Source organism: Salvelinus sp. IW2-2015, linkage group LG26 (genome assembly GCF_002910315.2).
Source record: "Salvelinus sp. IW2-2015 linkage group LG26, ASM291031v2, whole genome shotgun sequence".
Classification (NCBI taxonomy): Eukaryota; Metazoa; Chordata; class Actinopteri; order Salmoniformes; family Salmonidae; genus Salvelinus; species Salvelinus sp. IW2-2015.
Window position 1 is genome coordinate 48,268,450 of NC_036866.1, and position 25,365 is coordinate 48,293,814.

The 25,365-nt window shown below is 41.6% G+C and overlaps 2 protein-coding genes across 7 annotated transcripts in view; one reads left to right on the forward strand and one right to left on the reverse strand.

Moving 5' to 3' along the window:
* Positions 1–16,401, forward strand: part of LOC111952328 (HMG box-containing protein 1-like) — a 36,458-nt gene extending 20,057 nt beyond the window's left edge. For 3 of the 6 annotated variants that reach the window (XM_070435352.1, XM_070435350.1, XM_070435351.1), the window contains exon 11: positions 2,341–2,432. In XM_070435352.1, the coding sequence (XP_070291453.1) occupies positions 2,341–2,373 (33 nt within the window). In that variant the 3' untranslated portion in view covers positions 2,374–2,432. Of the gene's footprint in view, positions 1–2,340; positions 2,433–16,102 lie in introns of those variants that run through there. The other 3 variants (XR_002875711.1, XM_070435353.1, XR_011474227.1) reach the window with 2 other exon arrangements.
* On the reverse strand, positions 1–25,365 carry LOC111952327 (sorting nexin-33-like). The gene is made up of 3 exons (XM_023970901.2): positions 24,433–25,365; positions 22,422–24,268; positions 1–4,350 (listed from the first exon to the last, which is right to left on the reverse strand). Exons 2-3 carry the CDS (start codon positions 23,842–23,844, stop codon positions 4,097–4,099), a joined length of 1,677 nt encoding a protein of 558 aa, XP_023826669.1. The 5' UTR covers positions 23,845–24,268; positions 24,433–25,365; the 3' UTR covers positions 1–4,096.

Sequence of the window (25,365 nt, forward strand, 5' to 3'; positions counted from 1 at the left end):
GACATTTGTTGTTTACTGAGAAGGTAATTCAAAGCAGTCTTTGTTTATTAACTGGAACTATGGTCTCAAGCATTACAGGAAAAAGAGGACATCATCCAATCATTTACAGTATTGTTATTTTGGTGATTGTTTCCTGTCCTGCCAAATTGAGGTGAATGGAAATCATAATATGGATGCTTACATATGTCTTATTTCACACATGTACAATTTAGAATTATACGCATGTGTGAATTGGAAATGTGTTTTTTTGGATATCCCACTCTCCGAGGGTGTCTCATGGGGAGTGGGATATGGAGAAAAAAAACACAGCATCTACAACCGTATGTCATGCTTTATAAAGGGTTCTTAAATGTGGCATAACTGTGTGACATAACCACCAATGTCAAATGTATAACCCACTATAACCCACAACCCACTATGTCAAATATGACATAAACATGTGCTTTATAAAGGGTGGCATAAGCACTGATTAATAAAGGCCTTATAAATTATATTAAATTGAGGTTTTATAAAGCATTTATAACACTGTCATGCATCTTGGTAGAGCATTGCAACGCCAGGATATTGGGTTTGATTCCCGGGACCACCCACACGTAAAAATTTATTCACGCATGACTGTAAGTCTGTAAGCACTGCAGAAAACATTGGTAGGGCCTTTTAAAAATCTGTTTATATTTTTTGCCTATCTCTATTTTTCCCAAAACTCAGTTTTCTTGGTTTTGTATTTCCAGGTTTCTTATTACCCCATTTTTCAGGTTTACCCCATAAAAAGACAAACAACAAAATGGGATTTTCTGTGTTCACAACAATGCATAAACCACATCAGGGGATAACTTTTGAGATCTGGGAAAATATAAAAAAACTTTGCTTTTGAGTGTAGTTGCCCTTTAATTCAGTGAGAATGCCCTGCACTGTTGTTTGTCTACAGGGTTTTTTGTAGTGTAGTAAGTGTACATGTGATGTCATTCGGCAGCCAATGGAATAGGTGGAGTAAAAAGGCCAGCAACACTCCGTATTATTCAGAGCCCCATGGAATGACACCATATATACATTCTACAGACCCTACTGAGTATTCCCTACAATACTTTTACTGCGGCACCCAGAACAGTTCTTGCTGTAAGCCAATATGTATTCCATATACAGTGATTTGCATTGGGGGCAATTATTTGATGTCACTTAAATATAAACAAATTGGAATAATTGTTAAAGTTTAGACAATTATTTTTCATACAGTACCAGTCAAAAGTTTGGACACACCTACTCATTCAAGGGTTTTTCTATATTTGTACTATTTTCTACATTGTTGAATAATAATGAAGACATCAAAACTATGAAATAACACATATGGAATTATGTAGTAATCAAAAAAGTGTTAAACAAATCAAAATATATTTTAGATTTTAGATTCTTCAAAGTAGCCACCCTTTGCCTTGATGACAGCTTTGCACACTATTGGCACTCTGTCAACCAGCATCATGAGATAGTCAACTGGAATGCATTTCAATTAAGGTGTGCCTTCTTAAAAGTAAATGTTTTCCTTCTTAATGCGTTTGAGACAATCGGTTGTGTTGTGACAAGGTAGGAGGGGTATACAGAAGATAGCCCTATTTGGTAAAAGACCAAGTACCTATTATGGCAAGAACAGCTGAAATTAGCAAAAAGAAACGACAGTCCATCATTACTTTAGGACATGAATGTCAGTCAATATGGAACATTTCAAGAACTTTGAAAGTTTCTTCAAGTGCAGTCGCAAAAACCCTCAAGCACTATGATGAAACTGGCTCTCATGTGGACCGCCACAGGAAAGGAAGACCCAGAGTTACAGTACCTCTGCTGCAGAGGATAAGTTCATTAGAGTTACCAGATTCAGAAATTGCAGCCCAAATAAATGCTTCACTGAGTTCAAGTAACGGACACATCAACATCAACTGTTCAGAGGAGACTGCTTGAATCAGGCCTTCATGGTCTAATTGCTGCAAAGAAACCACTACTAAAGGACACCGATAAGAAGAAGAGACTTGCTTGGGCCAAGAAACATTAGCATTGGACATTAGACCATTGGAAATCTGTCCTTTGGTCTGATGAGTCCAAATTTGAGATTTTTGGTTCCAACAGTCTTTCTGAGACGCAGAGAATGTAAACGAATGATCTCCGCATGTGTGGTTCCCACGTGAACCATGGAGAAGGAGGTGTGATGGTGTCGGGGTGCTTTGCTGGTGACACTGTGATTTATTTAGAATTCAAGGCACACTTAACCAGCATGGCTACCACAGTTTTATGCAGCGAAACGCAATCCCATCTTCTTTGCACTTAGTGGGACTATCATTTGTCTTTCAACAGGACAATGACCCAACAAACCTCCAGGCTTTGTAAGGGCTATTTGATCAAGAAGGAGAGTGATGGAGTGCTGCATCAGATGACCTGGCCTCCACAATCACCCAAGCTCAACCTAATTGAGATGGTTTGGGATGAGTTGGACCGCAGAGTGAAGAAATAATACAGCCAACAAGTGCTCAGCATATGTGGGAACTCCTTCAAGACTGTTGGAAAAGCATTCCAGGTGAAGCTGTTTGAGAGAATGCCAAGAGTGTGCAAAGCTGTCATCAAGGAAAAGGGTGGGTACACTTTTGGTTACTACATGATTCCATGTGTTATTTTCATAGTTTTGATGTCCTCACGATTATTCTACAGTGTAAAAAAAAAAGGTGTAAAAATAAAGAAAAACTGTGAGTAGGTGTGTCCAAACTTTTGACTGGCACTGTATATCATGAATGGTTATTGACACTTTTGTACTATTACATGGGGGACCCGGAAGTACTTTTTTAATATTGCTGACGAGACGCTGATCAGGTGATGAGTTCGCAAGTCAAATGCTCCACTTGTGCTGCCAATGGACAGCAAAAAACAAGTAAGTTAACCTTTATATATTGTGATTTAAATTAGTTTGTAGTAGTTAAATGTAGCTAGCTAGCAGGCTCAGATAAATACAAATCCACTTAGATACAGCCATGTCTCATAGTCACGTCACGAGATTTGTAAATGAAAGAGGAATAAAGTAATACGAAATGAAAGGAGTTTCCCATCTTCCCATTTAGAGTTTCTGGCGGATGCACAGAAATATCCTTATCCAGACAAAAGCATTTCCCATTGTTACTTTTAAGGTTGGAACCAACATGCAGTACCTCTTACATTAAGTACTTCCAACTTCAAATGTTTTTTGCAACAGAAAGAACAAGCAAACCCCCTGTGCAAACTCGACTACTGAGTCCAAGGGCCTGTTTCTCCTCAAATGGAAAACAGGCAGGTGAAGACATTTGTTTAGAAAATCACACTAAAATGCTTGGTTCCTTAAGGCACTGACAGGGACCACAGGACAGGATCTTAAGGACAGGATCTTAATCTTAGTGCAGCTGCTGCCTCTTAGAACTTGGCTTGTATGGAGAGCTAATTCAAGAAAATACATGAATGTAACATGTTTGCACTGAACACCTGAGCAGTCGAGCCCTTATTCTGACATGGCTATCATACATTACACTAAAGGAGTTCAGTTTCTATCATCTACAGGGAATTGTCTAAGCATTAAGGCTACACATGCCTATCTTTGACCCTCTACAAAGAATGATTAAATGCCACCAATGATTTAACACATTAAGATTGGTTGCTAACATATAAAATAAAAAAATTAACATTTTGGTCAAAACATTGCAAAATTGGTGGAATTATGAAAAATACAATGGTGTAAGTCCCTTGCAACCAACAATTTCGACTTTGAAATTCAGCCTGGAAAGTGACTATTACGTGAAGTGCACAAGTGCTTCAAGTACATTCCCTCTTTCTGTCTATTCAGGCCAAAATAAGCAGAAAGTCAACTTTCTAAGGCAGCAACCTCAGCAACCCCTCTCTTCTTTCAAGCCAGGGTTTGTGTGACTATCATGGTCCACCATGAAAAAAAGAGAACAAAGTGATACACTTTCCCAACTACAGTCATGTCTCTGTTTCCACTAGGATTTTTGGCAACCCCTGGGGAGGCCCTGTTGAACTGGGCGGCCATTTTGGATCAGAAGGATAACGTTTGGAATGATGACAGGCCCAGCCTCTACAGGTTGTCATAAATGTGCAGGGTACGCTCCAGCTGTTGGCCCACACGCTGGTAGAAGGCGATCTGCTGTTTGAGGTAGGCCTGCATCATTTCCTTGAAGTCCACCTCGCGGCGCTGGTGGAAGTGGTTCATCTCGGCCTGCAGGGCAAATCCCACTGTCCGGCAGCGTTTACGCACTCCGTCCGTCTCGTCCTGGTCCATCTTTCCTTCGTCGCTCATCCGCTGACTCTCTTTGACCTTGGCGAACGCACCTGAGGAGTGAGAGAGAGTTGGCGGTTAGCTAGCTACCGATACATAAGAGGTGTTACTAACTGTGTAGCCTCTGCCGAGTCCCCAACAACCAGATGTTCCGGTTTTCTGGGGAAATGGAAAGAATATGTAGGGGATATAGTTTCAGGCGTTTCTTTTACACCTGCTATGTTAGGTTACTACAGTGCATTCGGAAAGTATTCAGACCCATTGACTTTTTCCACATTTTGTTACGTTACAGCCCTATTCTAAAATTGATTAAATTACATGTTTTTTTTAATCAATCTACACACATTACCCCATAATGACAAAGCGAAAACAGGTTTTTAGAAATGTTTGCTAATTCATAAAACAAAATTGTAACAGAAATACCTTATTACAGGAAGGGCTAAGACGACTATCTTTACACGTCTATCCAGTTTAATTTAATAATAGTACCCGCAAAACACCAGTCTCAACGTCAACAGTGAAGAGGGCGACTCCGGGATGCTGGCCTTCTAGGCAGAGTTCCTCTGTCCAGTGTCTGTGTTCTTTTTCCCATCTTCATCTTTTCTTTTTAATTGGCCAGTCTGAGATATGGCTTTTTCTTTGCAACTCTGAGTAGAAGGCCAGCATCCCAGAGTCGCCTCTTCACTGTTGACGTTGAGGCTGGTGTTTTGCGGGTACTGTTTAATGAAGCTGCCGGTTGAGGACTTGTGAGGCGTCTGTTTCTCAAACTAGACACTAATGTACGTGTCCTCTTGCTCAGTTGTGCACCAGGGCCTACCACTCCTCTTTCAATTCTGGTTAGAGACAGTTTGCACTGTTCTGTGAAGGGAGTAGTACAAAGCGTTATACGAGATCTTCAGTTTCTTGGCAATTTCTCGCATGGATTAGCCTTCATTTCTCAGAACAAGAATAGACTGACGAGTTTCAGAAGAAAGGTCTTTGTTTCTGGCCATTTTGAGCGTGTAATCAAACCCACAAATGCTGATGCTCCAGATAGTCAACTAGTCTAAAGAAGGCCAGTTTTATTGCTTCTTTAATTGGCACAACAATTTTCAGCTGTGCTAACATAATTGCAAAAGGGTTTTCTAATGATCAGCCTTTTAAAATGATACACTTGGATTAGCTAACCCAACGTGCCATTGGAACATAGGAGTGATGGTTGCTGATAATGGACCTCTGTATGTCTATGTAGATATTCCGTAAAAAATCAGCCGTTTCCAGCAACAAAAGTCGTTTACAACATTAACAATGTCTACTGTATTTCTGATCAATGTGATGTTATTTTAATGGACAACAAAATAGCTTTTCTTTCAAAAACAAGGACATTTCTAAGTGACCCCAAACTTTTGAACGGTAGTGTAACTGGGTCTTCCAAATGGACAATGACCCCAAGCATACTTCCAAAGTTGTAGCAAAATGGCTTAAGGACAACAAAGTCAAGATATTGGAGTGGCAATCACAAAGCCCTGACCTCAATCCCATAGAAAATTTGTGGGCAGAGCTGAAAAAGCGTGTGCGAGCAAGGAGGCCTACAAACCTGACTGGGCCAAAATTCACCCAACTTATTGTGGGAAGCTTGTGGAAGACTAACTGAAACGTTTGACCCAAGTTAAACAATTTAAAGGCAAATACTAATTGAGTGTATGTAAACTTCTGACCCACTGGGAATGTGATGAAAGAAATAAAACCTGAAATATAATTCTCTCAACTATTATTCTGACATTTCACATTATTAAAATAAAGCGGTGATCCTAACTGACCTAAGACAGGGAATTTTTACTAGGATTAAATGTCAGGAATTGTGAAAAACTGAGTTTAAATGTATTTGGCTAAGGTATATGTAAACTTCCTACTTCAACTGTAAAAATGTCCCCTTAAACCACCTGAGTGTTGCTTTAGCAGTATGCTTAGCGTCATTGTCCTGCTGGAAGGTGAACCTCCGTCCCAGTCCCACTTTGCAGCTCCTTCAGGGTTATGATTTCTTTGCTGCCTCTCTGATTAATGCCCTCCTTGCCTGGTCCATGAGTTTTGGTGGGCGGCCCTCTCTTGGCAGGTTTGTTGTGGTGCCATATTCTTTCCATTTTGTAATAATATATTTCATGGTGCTCAGTGGTATGTTCAAAGATTCAGATCTTTTTTTATAACCCAACCCTGATCTGTACTTCTCCACAGCTTTGTCCCTGACCTGTTTGGAGAGCTCCTTGGTCTTCATAGCGCCACTTGCTTGGTGGTGCCACTTGCTTAGTGGTGTTACAGACTCTGGGGCCTTTCAGAATAGGTGTATATATACTGAGATCATGTGACAGATCATGTGACACTTAGATTACACACAGGTGGACTTTATTTAACTAATTATGTCACTTCTGAAGGTAATTGGTTGCACCAGATCTTATTTAGGGGCTTCATAGCAAATGGGGTGAATACATATGCACGCACCCCTTTTCAATTTCATTTTTTTTTTTTAATCATTTTTTTAAACAAGTCATTTTTTTCATTTCACTTCACCAATTTGGACTATTTTGTGTATGTCCATTATATGAAATCCAAATAAAAATCAATTTAAATTACAGGTTGTAATGCAACAAAATAGGAAAAACGCCAAGGGGGATGAATACATTTGCAAGGCACTGTAGGTTACACCTGCTGCAACTGTGCCCTGCCATACAATGACTATGCAATAACTTCTCACATGGATTGACCCAGTGATCTGATCATTCATTGTGACACTGTGTCACAAGTACCAAGTCTGCTGCTAAACAAGGGTGGCATCATTCCGACTGAATCACAACATCTGCCTGTTCGCCGCATCACTACTGTCTTTGAAGTAGTTTGCGCTGACCTAGTTTTAATGTCTATGGAGCGGACTGCCAGCCAGACTAGTCAAGCCTGTTCAGTTGCCAAATGTGGATTGTGACCAGTACACAGCATATGACCAACAAAGGGTTGGGGAGGGCGAGGGGGGTGGGTGTTGGACTGACGCCGTGCCAAGCACAGCAGTGAACTGATCAGACATTCACCCACACAAACAAACACACACACACACACCCCTTCCATCTGTCGGCTCGCCAGTAACAGAACACTCACACACGCACACACCATCACTTTGGGGAGGGTGAGATCAACAAAGATGACTAGACACTCCTGCACAAATTTCTCTCCACTTTTTTTTTTTTTTACATCGTACTGTAGGAAACAGTGAATTGTTAGCAGCACTTGTCCGAGGCAACCTCAGCTAACTTCTAAAGGCAGGCTAAAGCACATCTCAGAGAGCAATTTACTTGTAAAAGGTTTGCTTTGTCTGCCTTAAAGCGTCACAGTCACTGTACCGCAGAGTTCTTGTTAGAAGAAAAGGGTCTGAGTTTGCTGGCTGCAACATCCTTTTCAGCTCCTCTCTGGCTTTGATAATAACAGGCCAATAGCTAGAGTGTACATGCCAAGTGTGGAATGTGAACACAACAAACTTTTACTGTCTCACGTGCCCGGCTTGTTCTTGTTTATTTATTATGGCTAATAAAGGGGGATATAAAGACAGACTGACGACAGACGAGAGAAGCAAAGCTTCAGCAATGAGGAATTTTCAAAGAGATCCACCCATTCTTGCCCTGGGACTTAGTTACAGGAAGGGCTTAGACGACTTTACACGTCCATCCCGTTTAATTGAATAATACCTCAGAATGTCAACTGTGTTGGTCATGGTATCACTCCCTGACAAAGGCTAGACAAGACATGCCGGAGTGTGTCTGAGTTTCAAAGATTTAGTTCTATTGAACATGCCACCAAAACAAAGGCATTTTAATTGTATGAAGAGTTGGTCCTCCTAGTTTTTGATGTGTTTGATCATATGTTGGTCCTTGATTTCAAACGAGTGTTGTATACAGAGAATACAAGGGAAACTGACTAAAAAAGTGTTCAACAGATCAAACAGGTCTAACGACATGCACATTGAGAGTTGTGTTCAACAGATAACTTGTTGGAAGTAGAGGAACTGTGTTATAACACAATAACCAGTAGGCCAGAGCTCCTCTATAAAACAAAATAACCTATCGCTGGCCCAGATTCACACACCGAAGCAAAAAAGGTTGATCAAAGCGGAATGAAGGCAGGATCTGCATTGAGTAGCAATGGAGAGTAGGGCTGTTGCAGTGATTGTATTACCACCACACTGGCAGTCACGAGTCATGACCGCAGTAAAAGTCCACGTGACCGCTGAGTCACGGTAATCTCCTCTTATGCACTCTGGACATGCTTTGGTAGTAGCCAACTCACTAATGGCCATCAAGTCCTAATGGCCTGGTACTCAGAGCTTTATTTGTCACTCTCTAACCCAGTGCTTAATATGTAAATCGGAAGGTGCCGGAACAAAAAGTGAGCTCTAGAGGGGGGTGATCTGGGGAGTTCTAAGGTACTGAAAAGCATGAAGAGAAAAAAAACACCTTTATAATAAAGCATTGCATATCATTGCATTTGCATAGTGGCATAGAACAATAGAGTAGAGGCACTTAAAGAAGTTGCACACATGGGGAAATGTTTTGCCTTTTAGAAACCCATTTCATGCAATTCTACAGCATTTTACATGACTGGAGACTTTAGGAGAATCTTTTTTAATACCGCACAAATTATCGAAATGACAGGCTATTTTGACACAGACAAACTGAGAATCTGAGATCAATAAAAACGACCTTGTCTTGAATCCATCTGTCACGGCCTGATCTGTTTCACCTGCCTTGTGATTGTCTCCACCCCCTCCTGGTGTCACCCATCTTCGCCATTATACCTGTGTTCTATGTTTGTCTGTTGCCAGTTCATCTCGTTTGTCAAGTCAACCAGCGATTTTCTCAGCTCCTTCTTTTCCCCAGTCTCTCTTTTTCTCGCCCTTCTGGTTTTGACCATTGCCTGTCCGGACTTTGAGCCTGCCTGCCTGACCACTCTGCCTGAGCCTGCCTGTCGTCCTGTACTGTTGCCCCTACTCTGGATTACCCGACCTCTGCCTGACCTGAGCCTGCCTGCCATCCTGTACCTTTGCCCCACCACTCTTGATTATCGACCCGTCTGCCTTGACCTGTCGTCCGCCTGCCCCTGTTGCTGTAATAAACATTGTTACTTCAACACAGTCTGCACTTGGGACTTACCTGAAATGTGATGCCATCAGTAGCCTAGGTGTGTGGAGACACATATTGTAGGCTACATTATGAGAAGGAAATTATAGTCCTAAAAATGCTTTCCAGTTTCACAGACTCACCCAATGATGCACAGCTAACTCGCTGGTGATTGTCGATGCGCTCGTGCCAAAAGCCTATCTCTCTCTCTCTTTTGTAAAACAATATTTGGAAGTTTACCACATATGTTTGGTAGCCTACAGGATAGTCTTCTTTTTTCAGCAGGAGCAATCGCTGTCCAACCTGTGTTTCCCCTCGATTGTATTTGAAATATTGCGAAAGGCCTGTTTTGTCTGTGTACTGTTTTATCAATGACAGATTTGCAGCCCATTCCTGACTGTAGGCTATTCCTTGTCATCGGGCTAAAATCCACAGCTAGGCTGTTTAAAAAAAAGAAGATATTGATCCTCTGTGGCTAAATTATAGGCCTTCTCATGGTGTAGTAGGCTATTCTGAATGATTTTATGTATTTCTGAACAGATAGCAGTTATTCTATAACTTTGGCAAATGTATTTCAATTGATCAGGGGTGCTGCATTTCCTCCCGGACCCTTCACGCAGCTATGATTCTGTAAGAAAATAAATGCAACGCTGAAGAGATGAGTTGCAGGCTCATGTCTATCAGAACATAAGAGGGAGAGAGATCATAGAAAGTGAACCTCATACTAGTTATGTGAGAGATACTGGCGTGCTTCTCCCTCTGTGGAGGGAATCAAACATAGGTTACAATGTTGCACAAACCTGAGCCGGCCCAAACCAAATCAACTCTTAGAATATTAGGCTCGGGCGATAAATCTACTTTTCACATTTTTGTGGGGGCAGGAGAATTAACGAACAGGCACCACGGTCGGGCCCACCCACTTGGGTCCCACAGTTGACAATGGATGTCAGAGCAAAAACCAAGCCATGAGGTCGAAGGAATTGTCCATAGAGCTACAAAACAAGATTGTGTTGACGCACAGATCTAGGGAAGGGATGGAGGAAGTTTGAAACCTGGCATCACCCCTATTGGGGGGGGAGAAATTGGAGGAGAAGAGCCTTGGTCAGGGAGGTGACCAAAAACCTGATGGTCACTCTGAAAGAGCTCCAGAGTTCCTCTGTGGAGATGGTTGTCCTTCTGGAAGGTTCTCCCATCTCTGCAGGACTCCACCAATCAGGCCTTTATTGTAGAGCGGCCAGACGGAAGCCACTCCTCAGTAAAAAGCACATGACAGCCCGCTTCGAGTTTGCCAAAAGGCACCTAAACGATTCTCAGACCATGAGAAACAAGATTCTCTGGTCTGATGAAACCAAGATTGAACTCTTTGGCCTGAATGCCAAGTGTCACATCTGGAGGAAACCTGGCACCACCCCTATGGTGAAGCATGGTGGTGGCAGCATCATGCTGTGGGGATGTTTTTCAGGGGCAGTGACTTGGAGAATAGTCATGATCGAGGGAAAGATGAACGAAGCAAAGTACAGAGAGATGCTTGATGAAAATCTGCTCCAAAGCGCTCAGGACCTCAGACTGAGGCGAAGGTTCACCTTCCAACAGGACAACACAGGAGTGGAACAAGTTTCTGAATGTGCTTGCGTGGCCCAGCCAGTCCCGATCGAACATCTCTGGAGAGACCTGAAAATAGCTGTGCAGCGACGCTCCCCATCCAACCAGACAGAGCTTGAGAGGAACTGCGGAGAATGGGAGAAATCCACAAATACAGTTGTGCCAAGCTTGAAGCGTCATACCCAAGAAGACTCGAGGCTATAATCGCTGCCAAAGGTGCTTCAACAAGGTAGTGAGTAAAGGGTTTGAATACATATGTAAATGTGATATTTCAGTTGTTGTTTTTTTATACATTTGCAAACATTTCTAAAAATCTGTTTTTACTATGTCATTATGAGGTATTATTGCGTGTAGAATGATGAGGGGATTATATTTTTGAATTAGGCTGTTACGTAACAACATGTGGAAAAAGTAAAGGAGTCTGAATACTTTCCGAATGCACTGTAGGTGAATTTCAAGAGAGCGCAGGCAAGTATACCATGAGCAGGGAGATCGATACTTACTTTCTTGCTCTCAATTCCACTTTCTGGGCACATTTTTCTCTGAACTCTCAATTATCTCTTAGCGCCTCATCCTCTGCGAACTCAATTGTATGCGAGAATTTGCATATTACTAGAATCCGTTTTTCAAACACATTGCTTCAAGGCAGAATGTTTTTCTGTTTTCTTTTTATTGGGTTAAGACACTTAAATGGTCAGACTTTTACAGATCAGTTGATCAAAATATTGTATTTCATGGAATTATTAAAAAAACACAATTCACATGTATGACAGATTAATATTTTACATATATTTACAGACAAAATGACAATTAAAATCAAAACGACACAAGATATAAAAAGCTCTGTAAAAGTCTGATTGTAAGACCTAAGAACCTTTGTGTGGAATAATGTGAATGTACATCCTTGGAAGACTGAGAAAAATGAATTGGCGCACGGTGAACATGTCATTTTGAGAAAATGGCCAATAAAGATAGGCTAATGCAATTAAAATGTACTTTCCAAAAGTATGACCATTTATATCACAAACTCATTCATATATCACTTCTAAACTGACAAATAAACATCATATGTATTTTACAAATACATGAGCACATTTATACATTTTATTTAACCTTTATTTAACTAGGCAAGTCAGTTAAGAACAAATTCTTATTTACAATGACGGCCTACCCCAGCCAAACCCTGACCCGGACATCGCTTGGCCAATTGTGCGCCCCCCTATAGGACTCCCAATCACGGCCGGTGGTGATACAGCCTGGAATCAAACCAGAGTCTGTAGTGACACCTCTGTAGTGACGCCACTTGGGGGCCAAATGTTTAATACGTTTGTTTCAAGCAATAGAGCATATGCTTTGAATACTGGTCTGTTGGCCAAATATGCAGTTTTGGGCAAATTCTCATATCAGTTTGCTCAATTTGTCACACACAAGGATTTTGTATGGCTTTTGAAATGTGCAGAACATTAATCAGCTATGCCTGCCCCATATGTAAGGCCCTCTTTGAGTTGTTGCTGGTGCCACTTTACTTTCTTGACTGTGTCATGGGACCTGCGCCTATGCTTGGCACACTCCATTGAAGCAGCATCAGCTCTCACAACTGTCAAGACACAATTTGTCCATCACATTTGATAGAGCAGTGGCTCCCTCACTGAACGTGGCTACTGCCATACCGGCTGCTGCGTCAATGCTGCTTTTGCCCACGAAGACAGTTTCGGGGCATCGCGACCATATTACAGAGTTCAGACATTCATTTGCATTCTGGGTTCCTCCGTGCTGCATTCTTATGAGGAGGTTATTATTTGACATCCTATGATATACAGGTACCATTTTCTGTGCAACGTCTCTATTCAAAAATGTATGGCCTCTATGGTTTTTGTGACTGGGTGGATCTTCACCATTTTCTAGGGCTCGCTGGTACCAGCACCAAGATGACGAGCATCTACCGTGATTAGGGATTTAGCCTGTTGACATGGAATGGACAAGACCAGCCAAGACAGCATTCTTCTTGCCCTCTACATCACCCTGGTTATCAAGAATTCCACCCCTGTAATAGTTTTGCAGACTCTTACATTTTTGTGCAGTGAGTTTCCCTTCACCTCTCCCCCCCCCCCAAAGTGTTTCTCTGAACTCAGTTTACGAAGCGCTGTTCCCATCCTCTTGTGGGCATGATTGATGAATTCTAGTTTCCCTATCTCAATGCCTGGGTAGGGATCTATTTTGACAACTGCCTTGTATGCAGTACTGTCACCATCTGAGAGCATACCGGTGTATCGAAAGTGGTGGCAACTGACTGATCTGGCCCACATGTGTTTAGCTGCTTCCTGCTCCATTGCTTTCCTCGAACCTGAGAAGTTTTGAGCACAGTCATCTGCATGTGAATCCTTCCATTCCCTGAACTCCTCAGTAATTCCACTTTTCCTTTTCATCACACATGAATGGCAGTATGAAGGCAACACCTCCTAGTCTATCACTAGACCTGTTACAATGTCTATGCACACACCTATCCCGTAGTTGGAAGTGAATCCTCTTGTGCCAAGTGCCATCAAGGGATACATACATGTCTATGATGGCATCCTCATCCTCCTTCCGCAACTCTGCTATGTCTGGGTCTATATCTGCGTACGCCCTCTCTGAATCTCTGCAACTAAAGTGGGGGGGATGAGTACTTGTTATGATGTCTGTCGACATTACAGTCATAACTGCAGGACTAAATATCAGCATGTTACCCTATGTAAATATTAGCATATCAGCATGCATTTACTTTATGTAAAGCTAATTTCTCAGTAATCACAGTAGGCTACAGCCCTATGACACTGTAGGCCTATGTGACAGTGTCATTGTATAGTTATGTTTTCCTATCACTCTGTTTAATTAACTTTGAATACTTTTGCTGGAGCAAGGAAATAAATATTTTTTATATACAGCAAGTCAACTGACACTAATGGGCTACTCTCTCCTTTTATTTACCTGTCACTCTCCTGTCATGTCTCTGCTATGAGGTGAGACGCAAATCCCTTTGCTTATATTCTTTAGAGCTGCATAACCAAGTCCAAGTTTGTGGGCTAGAAGAACCATCCTCACACTTATGTCAAAAGCCACATCTCCCCTGGAGCACTCCTGTAGCCTGGAGGATGTGTAAACACTCCTCCTAAATGCATCACGATCACCTTCAGTGTGCAAACTCTATCATGACAGAATTACAGAATCCCTGATTGGTGGGGTCTATGGTGATCTTCAGTCCAGTGTGTAGACACTTAGGGCAAATCAAATCATGTACAAGTTGGTTTATTTGTGGTGGAATGAAAGCCACCGTTGGCTGGCTGGCTGCTGTCTGGTTGATCGCCGCTCGCTGTCCTCTTCATCTCAACTAATTTGCATTTCGACACGCAGCTGCCGGCTACCTCCTTTTCCTCCTCTACCTGTACTGCCACTGCCTCGATCGGCTGATCAAGCCAATTGTTTCTTTCATTCACTGCTTTTCTCTCATTGGCTAACTGAGATCGCCTATTTTTATTCACATACTGTAGGTATATTCTTTGAAATTTTCTCATTTTATCTCTCTTTACGTGGATTCTTCGTGGGAGATACTTTCAAACAACAAAGTGAGGCATTTTAACCAATCAGGTTGCCGGAAGGGCCTTTAAATGCCAGTAACCAATCGGATGTCAGGAAATTACTCATCTTTCAGCACGAAGCACTACGTCTACAAAGCATATAGCCATGTATGGACTAGCTAACGATATGCTCCGGAAAACAAGCTTTTGAATGATATATGATTCCACATGGAGCATTTTAAAAATAGTGGTTGAAGTTCTACATGAAACATGCTAACAAGAACAAAATGTATGCTGGTGTTGTTGACGGAGTTGGGATAAAATGATACAAATAAAGTATTTATATACATTATTGCTGATTTATTTGTACATTTTATGAAATCAGGAAAGTTATAGTTGCAAAATATACAAAAATCGGAAAATTGACAGATAGAAGCAAAATCACATTTTTTGCCTGTGGTGCCTGGCCTTAAATTCATCTACGATTAAAGCTAATCTAGGTTTTGTAAATCTAAGTTTATAATTAATCAGAGATGTCATGCACCACTTCATTTTAAATCTGGATCAATACATCTATGATTAACGGTTTTGAACTATGAATAGTGACATGTAACACCAATATATGAGGTATTTCGTGAGTTGAAACAAAGTAGCTAGCCTACTTGACAAATGAGGCCACAAAGATGCTGTTCCTTGATTAAAATAACAACAATGTAACGTTAAAACTACTGCAACTCCATCGTGAAAGGTTCTCACGGGTTGGCTGATTTGAAATAAAATCCGTTATTTGCCAGTACTAGATAGAAAACTCATTCAATAGCTAATGTTAGCTACTGTAGGTAGCTAATTTATAATCCAAGCTAGCTAGCATAAAATATAAACTATTGTTATTACATTATTTAGGCATTTATTATTTGTCCGCTAGCCACCTGATCATGGCACGTCAAACGTCAAAGAAGTTCACATTTCTCCACTTATGAAAAAAAACTCGTCGGAGCTGATTGAGGAATTTAGTAACATACTGGAGGATAATAAGACAGACAACTGTCAAAAAGAAGGAAGACACCAGGGCCATTTTATGTGACAGATTGAACGGATTGACACAGATTAAAGAGAAGAAAGACCCAAATTGGAAAAACTTAAAAGCCAAAAAGGATGCGGCAGAGGAGAAGCGGGGGCTATTTCAGACCAGAGGGGGGCCTCCGTCCAATGGAATTGATCCTTTCTCCCAGAAGATATGCGAGATGATTCCCTAGCAGTTTGCCCCTCTCCTTAACCCCTATGATGACGACGGACAACTCGACCCACCAATATTTAGTAAACATAAATAACTGGTACATATCAATGAATATAATGGACGTTAAAACTAACGTTAATGCTACTTCACTACAATGTTACCGTTATCAGTCCCGTTACAGCATGTTGCATAACATCATCATTCGTACCAAGGCTGGGCATATCATAAACTCCAATTCAATTGTTGTACAAAATTGTCTTTCTTTTCTTTCCTTTAGTTGAGCTGACACCCTGTGCCGTGGAGAAACAGCAGTGCCTGGATCTTGCACCAGCAGCAAAAACAGCAGACAGGCCAAGCAACGCCCCAGAACTGACATGAACCAAGCTCATATTGATGTTTTGGAGCTGGAGAGAGAGAAAAACCTACTACAGAGTGAGGTCCTGAATTTACAGAAAAAGCTACTGCAAATTCAGAAACAGAAACTCCTTCAGGGAAACAAATGCCCAATCTGTAAAGAATGCTGATCTTTTTATTTATTTAAGCAATTATCTATTAAAACAATGCTTTCCCAAGCAATTTGGTGTCCTCCAGTCTTGTCCCCACTCTTGTGTTCTGGTGCTTCCACCCTGTATGGTATTGAGAATTTAAAAAAATGTAATAATACATTTTAATACAGATAGCCTAATTAGGAATTGTACGTGTCGATTAAAATATAATATTGCTTTTTACATGTTACCAATGTTACATTATACACACCTTAGGCTGCAAAATGGTCTGATGAAACAAAGATTGAACTTTTGCCTGAAAGCCAAGTGTCATGTCTGGAGAAAACCTGGCACCATCCCTACGGTGAAGCATGGTGGTGGCAGTACCATGCTGTGGGGAGGTGTTTCAGAGGAAGGGACTGGGAGAATAGTCAGGATGTAGGGAAAGATGAACGGAGCAAAATAGAGAGATCCTTGACAAAAACCTGCTCTAGAGCACTCAGGACCTCAGACTGGGGAGAAGGTTCACCTTCCAACATGACAAAAACCCTAAGCACACAGCCAAGACAACACAGGAGTGGCTTCGGGACAAGTTCTGAAAGTCCTTGAGTGCCCCAGAGAGAGCCCGGACATAACCCGATCGAACATCTCTGGAGAGAACTGAAAATAGATGGTCTGCGACGCTCCCCATCCAACCTGACAGAGTTTGAGAGGATCTGCAGAGATGAATGGGAGAAACTCCAAATACAGGTGTGCCAAGCTTGTAGCGTCATACCCAAGAAGACTCGAGACTGTTCAATGAACATTGGCAGCGGTTACAAAGTACTGAGTAAAGGGTCTGAATACTTATGTAAATGTGATATTTCCGTTTGAAATGTTTTATATATTTGCAAACGCCTGTTTTTCCTTTGTCATTATGGGGTATTGTGTGTAGATTGATGAGGGGGAAAAACGATTTAATCAATTTTAGAATAAGGCCGTAACGTAACATAATGTGGAAAAAGTCAAGGGGTCTGAATACTTTCCGAATATATATATTCTTACATGATGTGTTCATGTGCATTGCCTTCAGCTAGGTAATGAGAGTACAGTAAACTGAGAGGAAGTGGATTTATTAAATGTGCAGTGCAGATATGACATTCTGCCTTTTGACTATGCTATCACTAAATGTAGATCTACGTCTATGGGCCAAGGTCATTCAATAGTCAGCCAAATGTTCCATGAGTATTTTCAGCTGAACCAATAAGACCCTTGGTCCCTGACGTTGTGCTATGCCTATGACATTTTTAAATGGCTTTCAATTCCTGTACAATTAAGGGTGCGGTGTAGATGTGATTTAGAAAAGCACATTGCAGCTGTTTACTTAAGATTGAAACGTTGACCATGGCCTTATTTACAATAGACGACTAAGAGAAACATGGCTTCCTCTGCTGGAGGCCCCTCCCCCCTCCTGATATGTGGGTTGTTTGAGAACTGAAGCATGTCTTTGGTATGCTGGTCAAACACTGCACCACCCTGATGACAAATACAGACACGTCCAAGTTGCTGGCCATAGTTAATGCATCAGCAATGCCCAAGCATGTACTAGGCACATCATCCCTTTTCAATGCATCCAATGGAGAAGAATGATCATCTGGATTGTGCAGGGCATATAAGAAATCACCCCAGATGGAAGATCTTTTTGCATTGACACCAACAGGATTTCTTACAGCTCACTCTACCATTAAGGGACATGCCATTACAAGGTTGTCAGTTTGTGAAAGGTGGTTGACCAGCAGACTGATTTGTTTACATGCCGTCTCCACCACTGAATGCATTAATGTATTTAAGTAAGTTATATGTAGGCTGATGCAATGTGCAAATGGAACTCAGAGGGAACATATCCTGGAAGCTAGACAGTTTTCCATCTAGTGATGGCATAGATATCTATCACCTTTTCTTAATTACTAAAGATGGGCTTAACAAGTCACAAAATAAGTTGCATGGAGTCATTCTGTGTGCGATTTTTGAATGACTATCACATCTCTGTACACCACACATACAATTATCTGTAAGGTCCCTCAGTTGAGAAGTGTATGTCAAACACAGATTCAACCACAAAGACCAAGGAGGTTTTCCAATGGCTCGCAAAGAACCCTAACCCAGACACTACAAAGATACAGGTGTCCTTCTGAAAACAGTTAGAGTTTAATGGCTGTTTTAGAAGATAACTGAGGATGGATCAACAACATTGTAGTTACTCCACAATACTAACCTAAATGACAGAGTGAAAAGAAGGAAGCCTGTACAGAAAAATAAAAAATATTCCCAAACATTCAAACTGTTTGCAATAAGGCACTGAAGTAAAACTGCAAAAAATGTGTCAAAGAAATTTACTTAATGTCCAAAGTGTTAATACAAAGTGTTATGTTCGGGGCAAATTAAACACAACACATCAGAGTACCACTCTTCATATTTTCAAGCATGGTGGTGGTCATGTTATGGGTATGCTTGTCAAGGACTAGGGAGTTTTTTAGGATGAAAAGAAAAGGAATAGCACTAAGCACAAACAAAATCCTAGAGGAAAACTTGGTTCAGTCTGCTTTCCAACAGACACTGGGAGACAAATTCACGTTTCAGCATTACAATAACCTTAAACACAAGGACAAATATACACTGGAGTTGCTTACAAAGACATTGAATGCTCCTGAGTAGCCTAGTTACATTTTTTACTTAAATCTGCTTGAAAATCTATGGCAAGACTTGAAAATGGCTGTGTAGCAATGATCAACAACCAACTTGACAGAGCTTGAAGAATTTTTAAATAATCATGTGCAAGTATTGTACAATTCAGGTGTGCAAAGCTCTTAGAGACTTACCCATTAAGACACAGCTGTTATCACTGCCAAATGTAATTCTAATATGTATTGACTCGGGTGTGAATTCATACAGTTGAAGTCGGAAGTTTACATACACTTAGGTTGGAGTCATTAAAACTCGTTTTTCAACCACTCCACAAATTTCTTGTTCACAAACTATGAGTTTGCAAGTCGGTTAGGACATCTACTTTGTGCATGACACAATGATTTTTTTTTCTCACTTATAATTCACTGTATCACAATTCCAGTGGGTCAGAAGTTTACATACATTGACTGCCTTTAAACAGCTTGGAAAATTCACAAAAATGATGTCATGGCTTAGAAGCTTCTGATAGGCTAATTGACATAATTTGAGTCAATTGGAGGTGTACCTGTGGATGTATTTCAAGGCCTACCTTCAAACTCAGTGTTTCTTGCTTGACATCATGGGAAAATCAAAAGAAATCAGCCAAGACCTCCACAAGTCTGGTTCATCCTTGGGAGAATTTTCAAACGCCTGAATGTACCACGTTCATCTAAGTATAAACACCATGGGACCACGCAGCTGTCATACCGCTCAGGAAGGAGACGCATTCTGTCTCCTAGAGATGAACGTACTTGATGCGAAAAGTGCAAATCAATACCAGAACTACAGCAAAGGACCTTGTGAAGATATTGGAAGAAACAGGTACAAAAGTATCTATATCCACAGTAAAACGAGTCCTATATCGACATAACCTGAAAGGCCACTAAGCTAGGAAGAAGCCACTGCTCCAAAACCATCATAAAAAAGCCAGACTACGGTTTGCAACTGCACATGGGAACAAGGTCATACTTTTTAGAGAAATGTCCTCTGGTCTGATGAAACAAAAATAGAACTGTTTGGCCATAATGACCATCGTTATGTTTGGAGGAAAAAGGGGGATGCTTGCAAGCCGAAGAACACCATCCCAACCGTGAAGCACAGGGGTGGCAGCATCATGTTGTGGGAGTGCTTGCATGCTAGGAGGGACTGGTGCACTTCACAAAATAGATGGCATCATGAGGCTGGGAAATTATGTGGATATATTGAAGCAACATCAAGACATCAGTCAGGAAGTTAAAGCTTGGTCGCAAATGGGTCTTCCAAATGGACAATGACACCAAGCATACTTCCACAGTTGTGGCAAAATGGCTTAAGGACAACAAAGTCAAGGTATTGGAGTGGCCATCACAAAGCCCTGACCTTAATCCCATAGAAAATTTGTGGGCAGAACTGAAAAAGTGTGTGCGAGCAAGGAGGCCTACAAACCTGACTCAGTTACAGCTGCTCTGACAGAGGAATGGGCCAAAATTCACCCAAGTTATTGTGGGAAGCTTTTGGAAGGCTACCCGAAACATTTGACCCAAGTTAAACAATTGAAAGGTAATACAACCAAATACTAATTGAGTGTATGTAAACTTCTGACCCACTGGGAATGTGATGAAAGAAAAGCTGAAATAAATCATTCTCTCTACTATTATTCTGACATTTCACATTCTTAAAATAAAGTGGTGATCCTAACTGACTTAAGACAGGGACATTTTTACTTGGATTAAATGTCAGGAATTGTGAAAAACTGAGTTTGAATGTATTTGGCTAAGGTGTATGTAAACTTCCGACTCAACTGTAGGTAAATGAGAGATTTCTGTATTTCATTTTCAAGAAATGTGCAAATATTCCTCAAAACAGGTTTTCACTTTGTCATTATGGGGTGTAGATTGTGTGCAGATGGGTGAGAAAAAATCCACTTAATCAATGTTGTATTCAGGACGTAACACAACATTTGGAATAAGAGGGGTGTGAAAAGTTTCTAAAGGCACTGCATATGCGACTAAGGAATGGCTTGGGGGTACTTCAATTATCCTTCCATTTATCAGTGACAGGGTAGTAAAACTAGACACATTTAGGAAATACCGTTAGGGTTCAAAGACATGTTTGATAGAAGTGTCAGTGTTCATCAATCAAGGAACCAAGAGTGATTTCTGCCCTATTGATTTCAAAGCTGTTGTGGTAACGCATGATTACTTATAACAATGATTCTATAAGCACTTATAACTAGTGTTGCACGGTTTACCGAAACTTTGGTACTTTCTCAATACTAAAACATGAACAACGGTTCGGTACTAGAATTTGTGTTACTTTCGGTACTTCTGTCAAATGTGTCTCACAGATCAAGCCTGTATCTGCGCAACAACCCCTATTTATAAAGTGCACCATGCCTGCTCCACTTACTCATTGCTAGCCTGCACTGGGAGTCTGGGCTGCATCATGTTAGCTCCCCACTCCACGATACACAAAAGTTAACACACTTGAATAATGCAACACGACAGCAAAACAATGTCCATATAGGCTAGAACACTTTGCAATGGAAGAAGATACTGGTAGCTCCCAGCTTTGTAGGCTAACTTTCCTTGCTAGCTGATAGCTACATCTAACATCACTTCACTACCATAGCATTTATGCAAAATATGCTGATTTCAAAGCTGATTGCCACTAAAAACTTCATCGGTCTCTTTTGCACATCTCTCCCAAAGATGATCTACTGCCTCAGCCAAACTGACTGCTTTGACGAGCTGCCCCCCTCTTGCCTCGTGAATGACCTCATTACTGGTTAAAGAGACTACTTCTATGCAAATGTTGTTGATCAGTACAATATGTCTCAAATGAAAGGGAAACAGATTGTTTGTCATCTGTAGCCCCATGAAATCAGCCAAAACAAGATCACAAACTCCTATTGAATGTGAATTCACCTGTATTTTGGATAGGCCTAGGCTACATCTTGATATACCCACTATATCAATATAGATTTACCATTCAAATAAATAAATTAACATTATGTTGTTATGTAGTTAGATTGGTAAAAACAATGTCAAATTGATTGCATGATCGTACAATTGATTCATTAAAGCATACATGGCTGTGTCTGAAAAATGTTGAAGTAAAAAAGTTCTATTGTAATGATATTGAACTCAAAAGATGCCCCAATGATTGAACAGAGTAGTAGCTGAGTGTCTGTCTGGATCAGTTACCATTCTGTGACTTTGGCTAATATACCAATTTTTTGTTGTTATGGTATCGTTTTGGTATCGAGTTACATGATGGTATTGAAGTCAGAATGATGGTGATAACTACATACACTAATAGGCCGTACTTTGTGAGGCAAAACAATGAGTTGAAGATTAATCTCTAGGACAAGCTATTAGACTCTAGGTCTAACACTAATGAGCACATCATAAGGGGAGAGTACATTACCTTTCTGTAGATGAATGATGTCCGGGAAGTTGGCGAGTAGGCCCTGGTAGAGCGACAGTTTGTCCAGCATGTGGAAGAGGTCATAATTAGGTTGCTCGGCAAACATTTCACCAATGTTCTCGTATGTGCGTCCCGTGTGGGAGATGGCGGTGTTGAGGGCTTCCGAGCAGTGGGGAGGGTCCAGCATGAACGCCTGACTGACGTTCTGGAAAGCGTTCCCCAGACGCTGGAACTCCTTCCGGAAGCCTCCGAGGTGCTTCCGCACCAGTTCCGAGGCCACGTGCGTCAGCTGCATGACGCTGTCGTCCATTTTCTTGGCGAAGGCCTTGAAGGAGTCCACACGTTCCTCCACGTCCTGCAGGTCCTGGTGCTCGTTGGGGATCTGGAAGGTAAGCATGAAGTTGGCGCCCATCATCTCGTCCTTCTCCGCCCGCCGTTTTCCCAGCTTCCACTGCTTGTCATCAGCACACATCAGGAAGTGCTCAAAGCCCTCGTACTGCGACAGGACCGGATGGCTGGTCATGTGGTCCATCCAGAGAATCAGCCGCCTCTTGCGCTTCTCAATGAAATCTTCCCCGAAGCGCCCCGTTGCCTGTTTCTCAGGCAGGTGGGGTACGGAGATGATGGTGAACTTGTGCAGTAGACGATTGTACAACCAGTCAAAGTGCTTGTAACGCCGGTACACAGGCCTCGCATTGTGGCTCGGGGTCACCCGGTAAGATATGTAGGTCTTGATGCCTTTGAACTTGGTCTGCTTGGTGGGGTCCTCGATGGAGCAAGAGAAAGGTGTAGGGCTCTCTTTCCATTGAGGCCCTTTGGGGCCCATCGCAATGGTGTATGACTCGGCTATCTTAGCGTTCATGGGCACATCGCCCAACACAAACGCTTCCACCCCTGAGCGGACAAAGCTGGAGAATCGGTTCAAGTTCCTGCCTACCATACTGCCCTTCCGCGAGCTGGAGATGCTGTCCTGCCTCTCCATGTAAGGTTTGGCACAATTGTGGACATTGGGGTTGTTGGAGTGGGGGCTCTGATGGGAATGTCCATTTGTGCCACTGGGGCCATCGTCGTCCACCACTGTGGAACTGTCATCCCAATCATCCCAGTCATCATCGTCATCGTGATAGTAACCCTGTTGCATGTGAAAGGGCGCGTTTGCTGTAGAGGGGAAATATGAGGAGCCATTGCCGGGAGAACCCACCGGGCTTATGGAGCAGTCTGTCAGGTTGGAGTTGGAACGAGGGCGGATTACTTCCACATAAGAGGCCGGGAAGAGACCTTTCTGTCCTTTACTGTTCTCCCCTTGTAACCATCCATCCACAGAGTTATTGTCAAAGATAACCAGTTCTTCATTCTCCTGTATGCTGATCTCCTCTTTGTTTTCACTTTGGAAAGTGAAGAGTGCCTTGCCTTTCATCGACATTCTGACTCACTTATGACATCAAATCAGCTGACTATCATATGCACACTGCCTAAAATCATTGTGACCCTGCTACCCTTGAGCACAACTTGTTAACACATGTTGTGCAAATAGGTGATCTCTGAATAGCTGAACCATAGCACTACTATTTCATCTAATCTCAACTCTAGTCACCCAACAAATCAATAAGAGAAGGAGCGAAAGAGTGACTCGAATGACAGTGTCAAATGACACTAATACTGATACAAACTACTAATTTCGAATGTGCTCATGCACTATAACATGATAATAACCTTAGTGCTATATCTACTCTCTTAAAAAACAACTAGTGCAGTATAAAGCTGGGTATGTTTACAACTCAATTACACAACTGTCCTGGGTTGTTTTCTATACTCTGCCAAGAATCTTGTCCATCTTTTTAGTAGGCCTATGGACTGTATATAAAAGCAGTAAAATCGAATTGCAGATGGTTTTCAGTGGCTGTGACGATCAATTCCTGAACACGTACAATTAACATGGGCTATTTCCATTGGAATTCTTACTGCAAATTTGAATTGCAAACTTGGTATATTGCTAGCATATGCCATGCGCCCACTACATCAGTACCATATTCCTATTGATAGCATTACGTTCCCTTAGCCAAAACGTTTTCTTTGATATCCAAGCTTTTCCTTCAATACTTGAAACTGCAATATAACTTGTGGGCTTCGCAACTTGTAACTCCTCAGTCCTCGGATCACGGAAGCATTGACATCGGTTTATCCCGAAATGTGTTTTCACCAAGAAAAAATTGCAAACATGCATCTGTCTATTCGTTGTAATCCTGATGAATCGTTACATTGTTATCCTTGCGTGATGTGATGCTGTACATATGATCAAACATTATAAAAATAGTTTGTTCCTAGCACAAGACAAAGTTCCCCGGGTGGAAGAAAGCATTCAGACCCGATAGAGATGACTAGTCTAAGGATTTCCCAGTCTAATGCAATCCGGTCTTGATACACATTCCTTCTGAAACTTGCTCCAATTCCCCCACAAAACAGGTTCTTGCGCATCTACTCTTCGTTGCCTTGAATAAAAAAAACATTAAGCATTATTAGCAAATGATAAGGGAACGCGACTTAATGCAAAGCATATGCCATTATATTACCTTCCGTTTTGTAGCAAAGTAACTTTTTTCATGACGTTAGGCATGGACAATAGAGAAACAATTTTTTTCTTCGTTAATGTCCTTTATTCATTCTTTGAAACGCAAGAAATCAGCTCTACACTGCCCCTAGCATGAGAAACATAACATGAAGTGACTCGTTCATGCTGCTGGTGCTGGCCGCAAGGAGTCCTACAGCAGGATTAATACAAGCGCCTCCGGCACAGCGGATCCAGAGACGTGCTCCGACCACCACTTTTCTGTCATATGCGCGTAAGAAAATAGATCATAAGCGTAGAGAATACAAATACATGTTTAGAACTGATAACTGATCGCATGCTCTAAGACTGACTGCTTGTCACCGGTGTAGTCCAAAC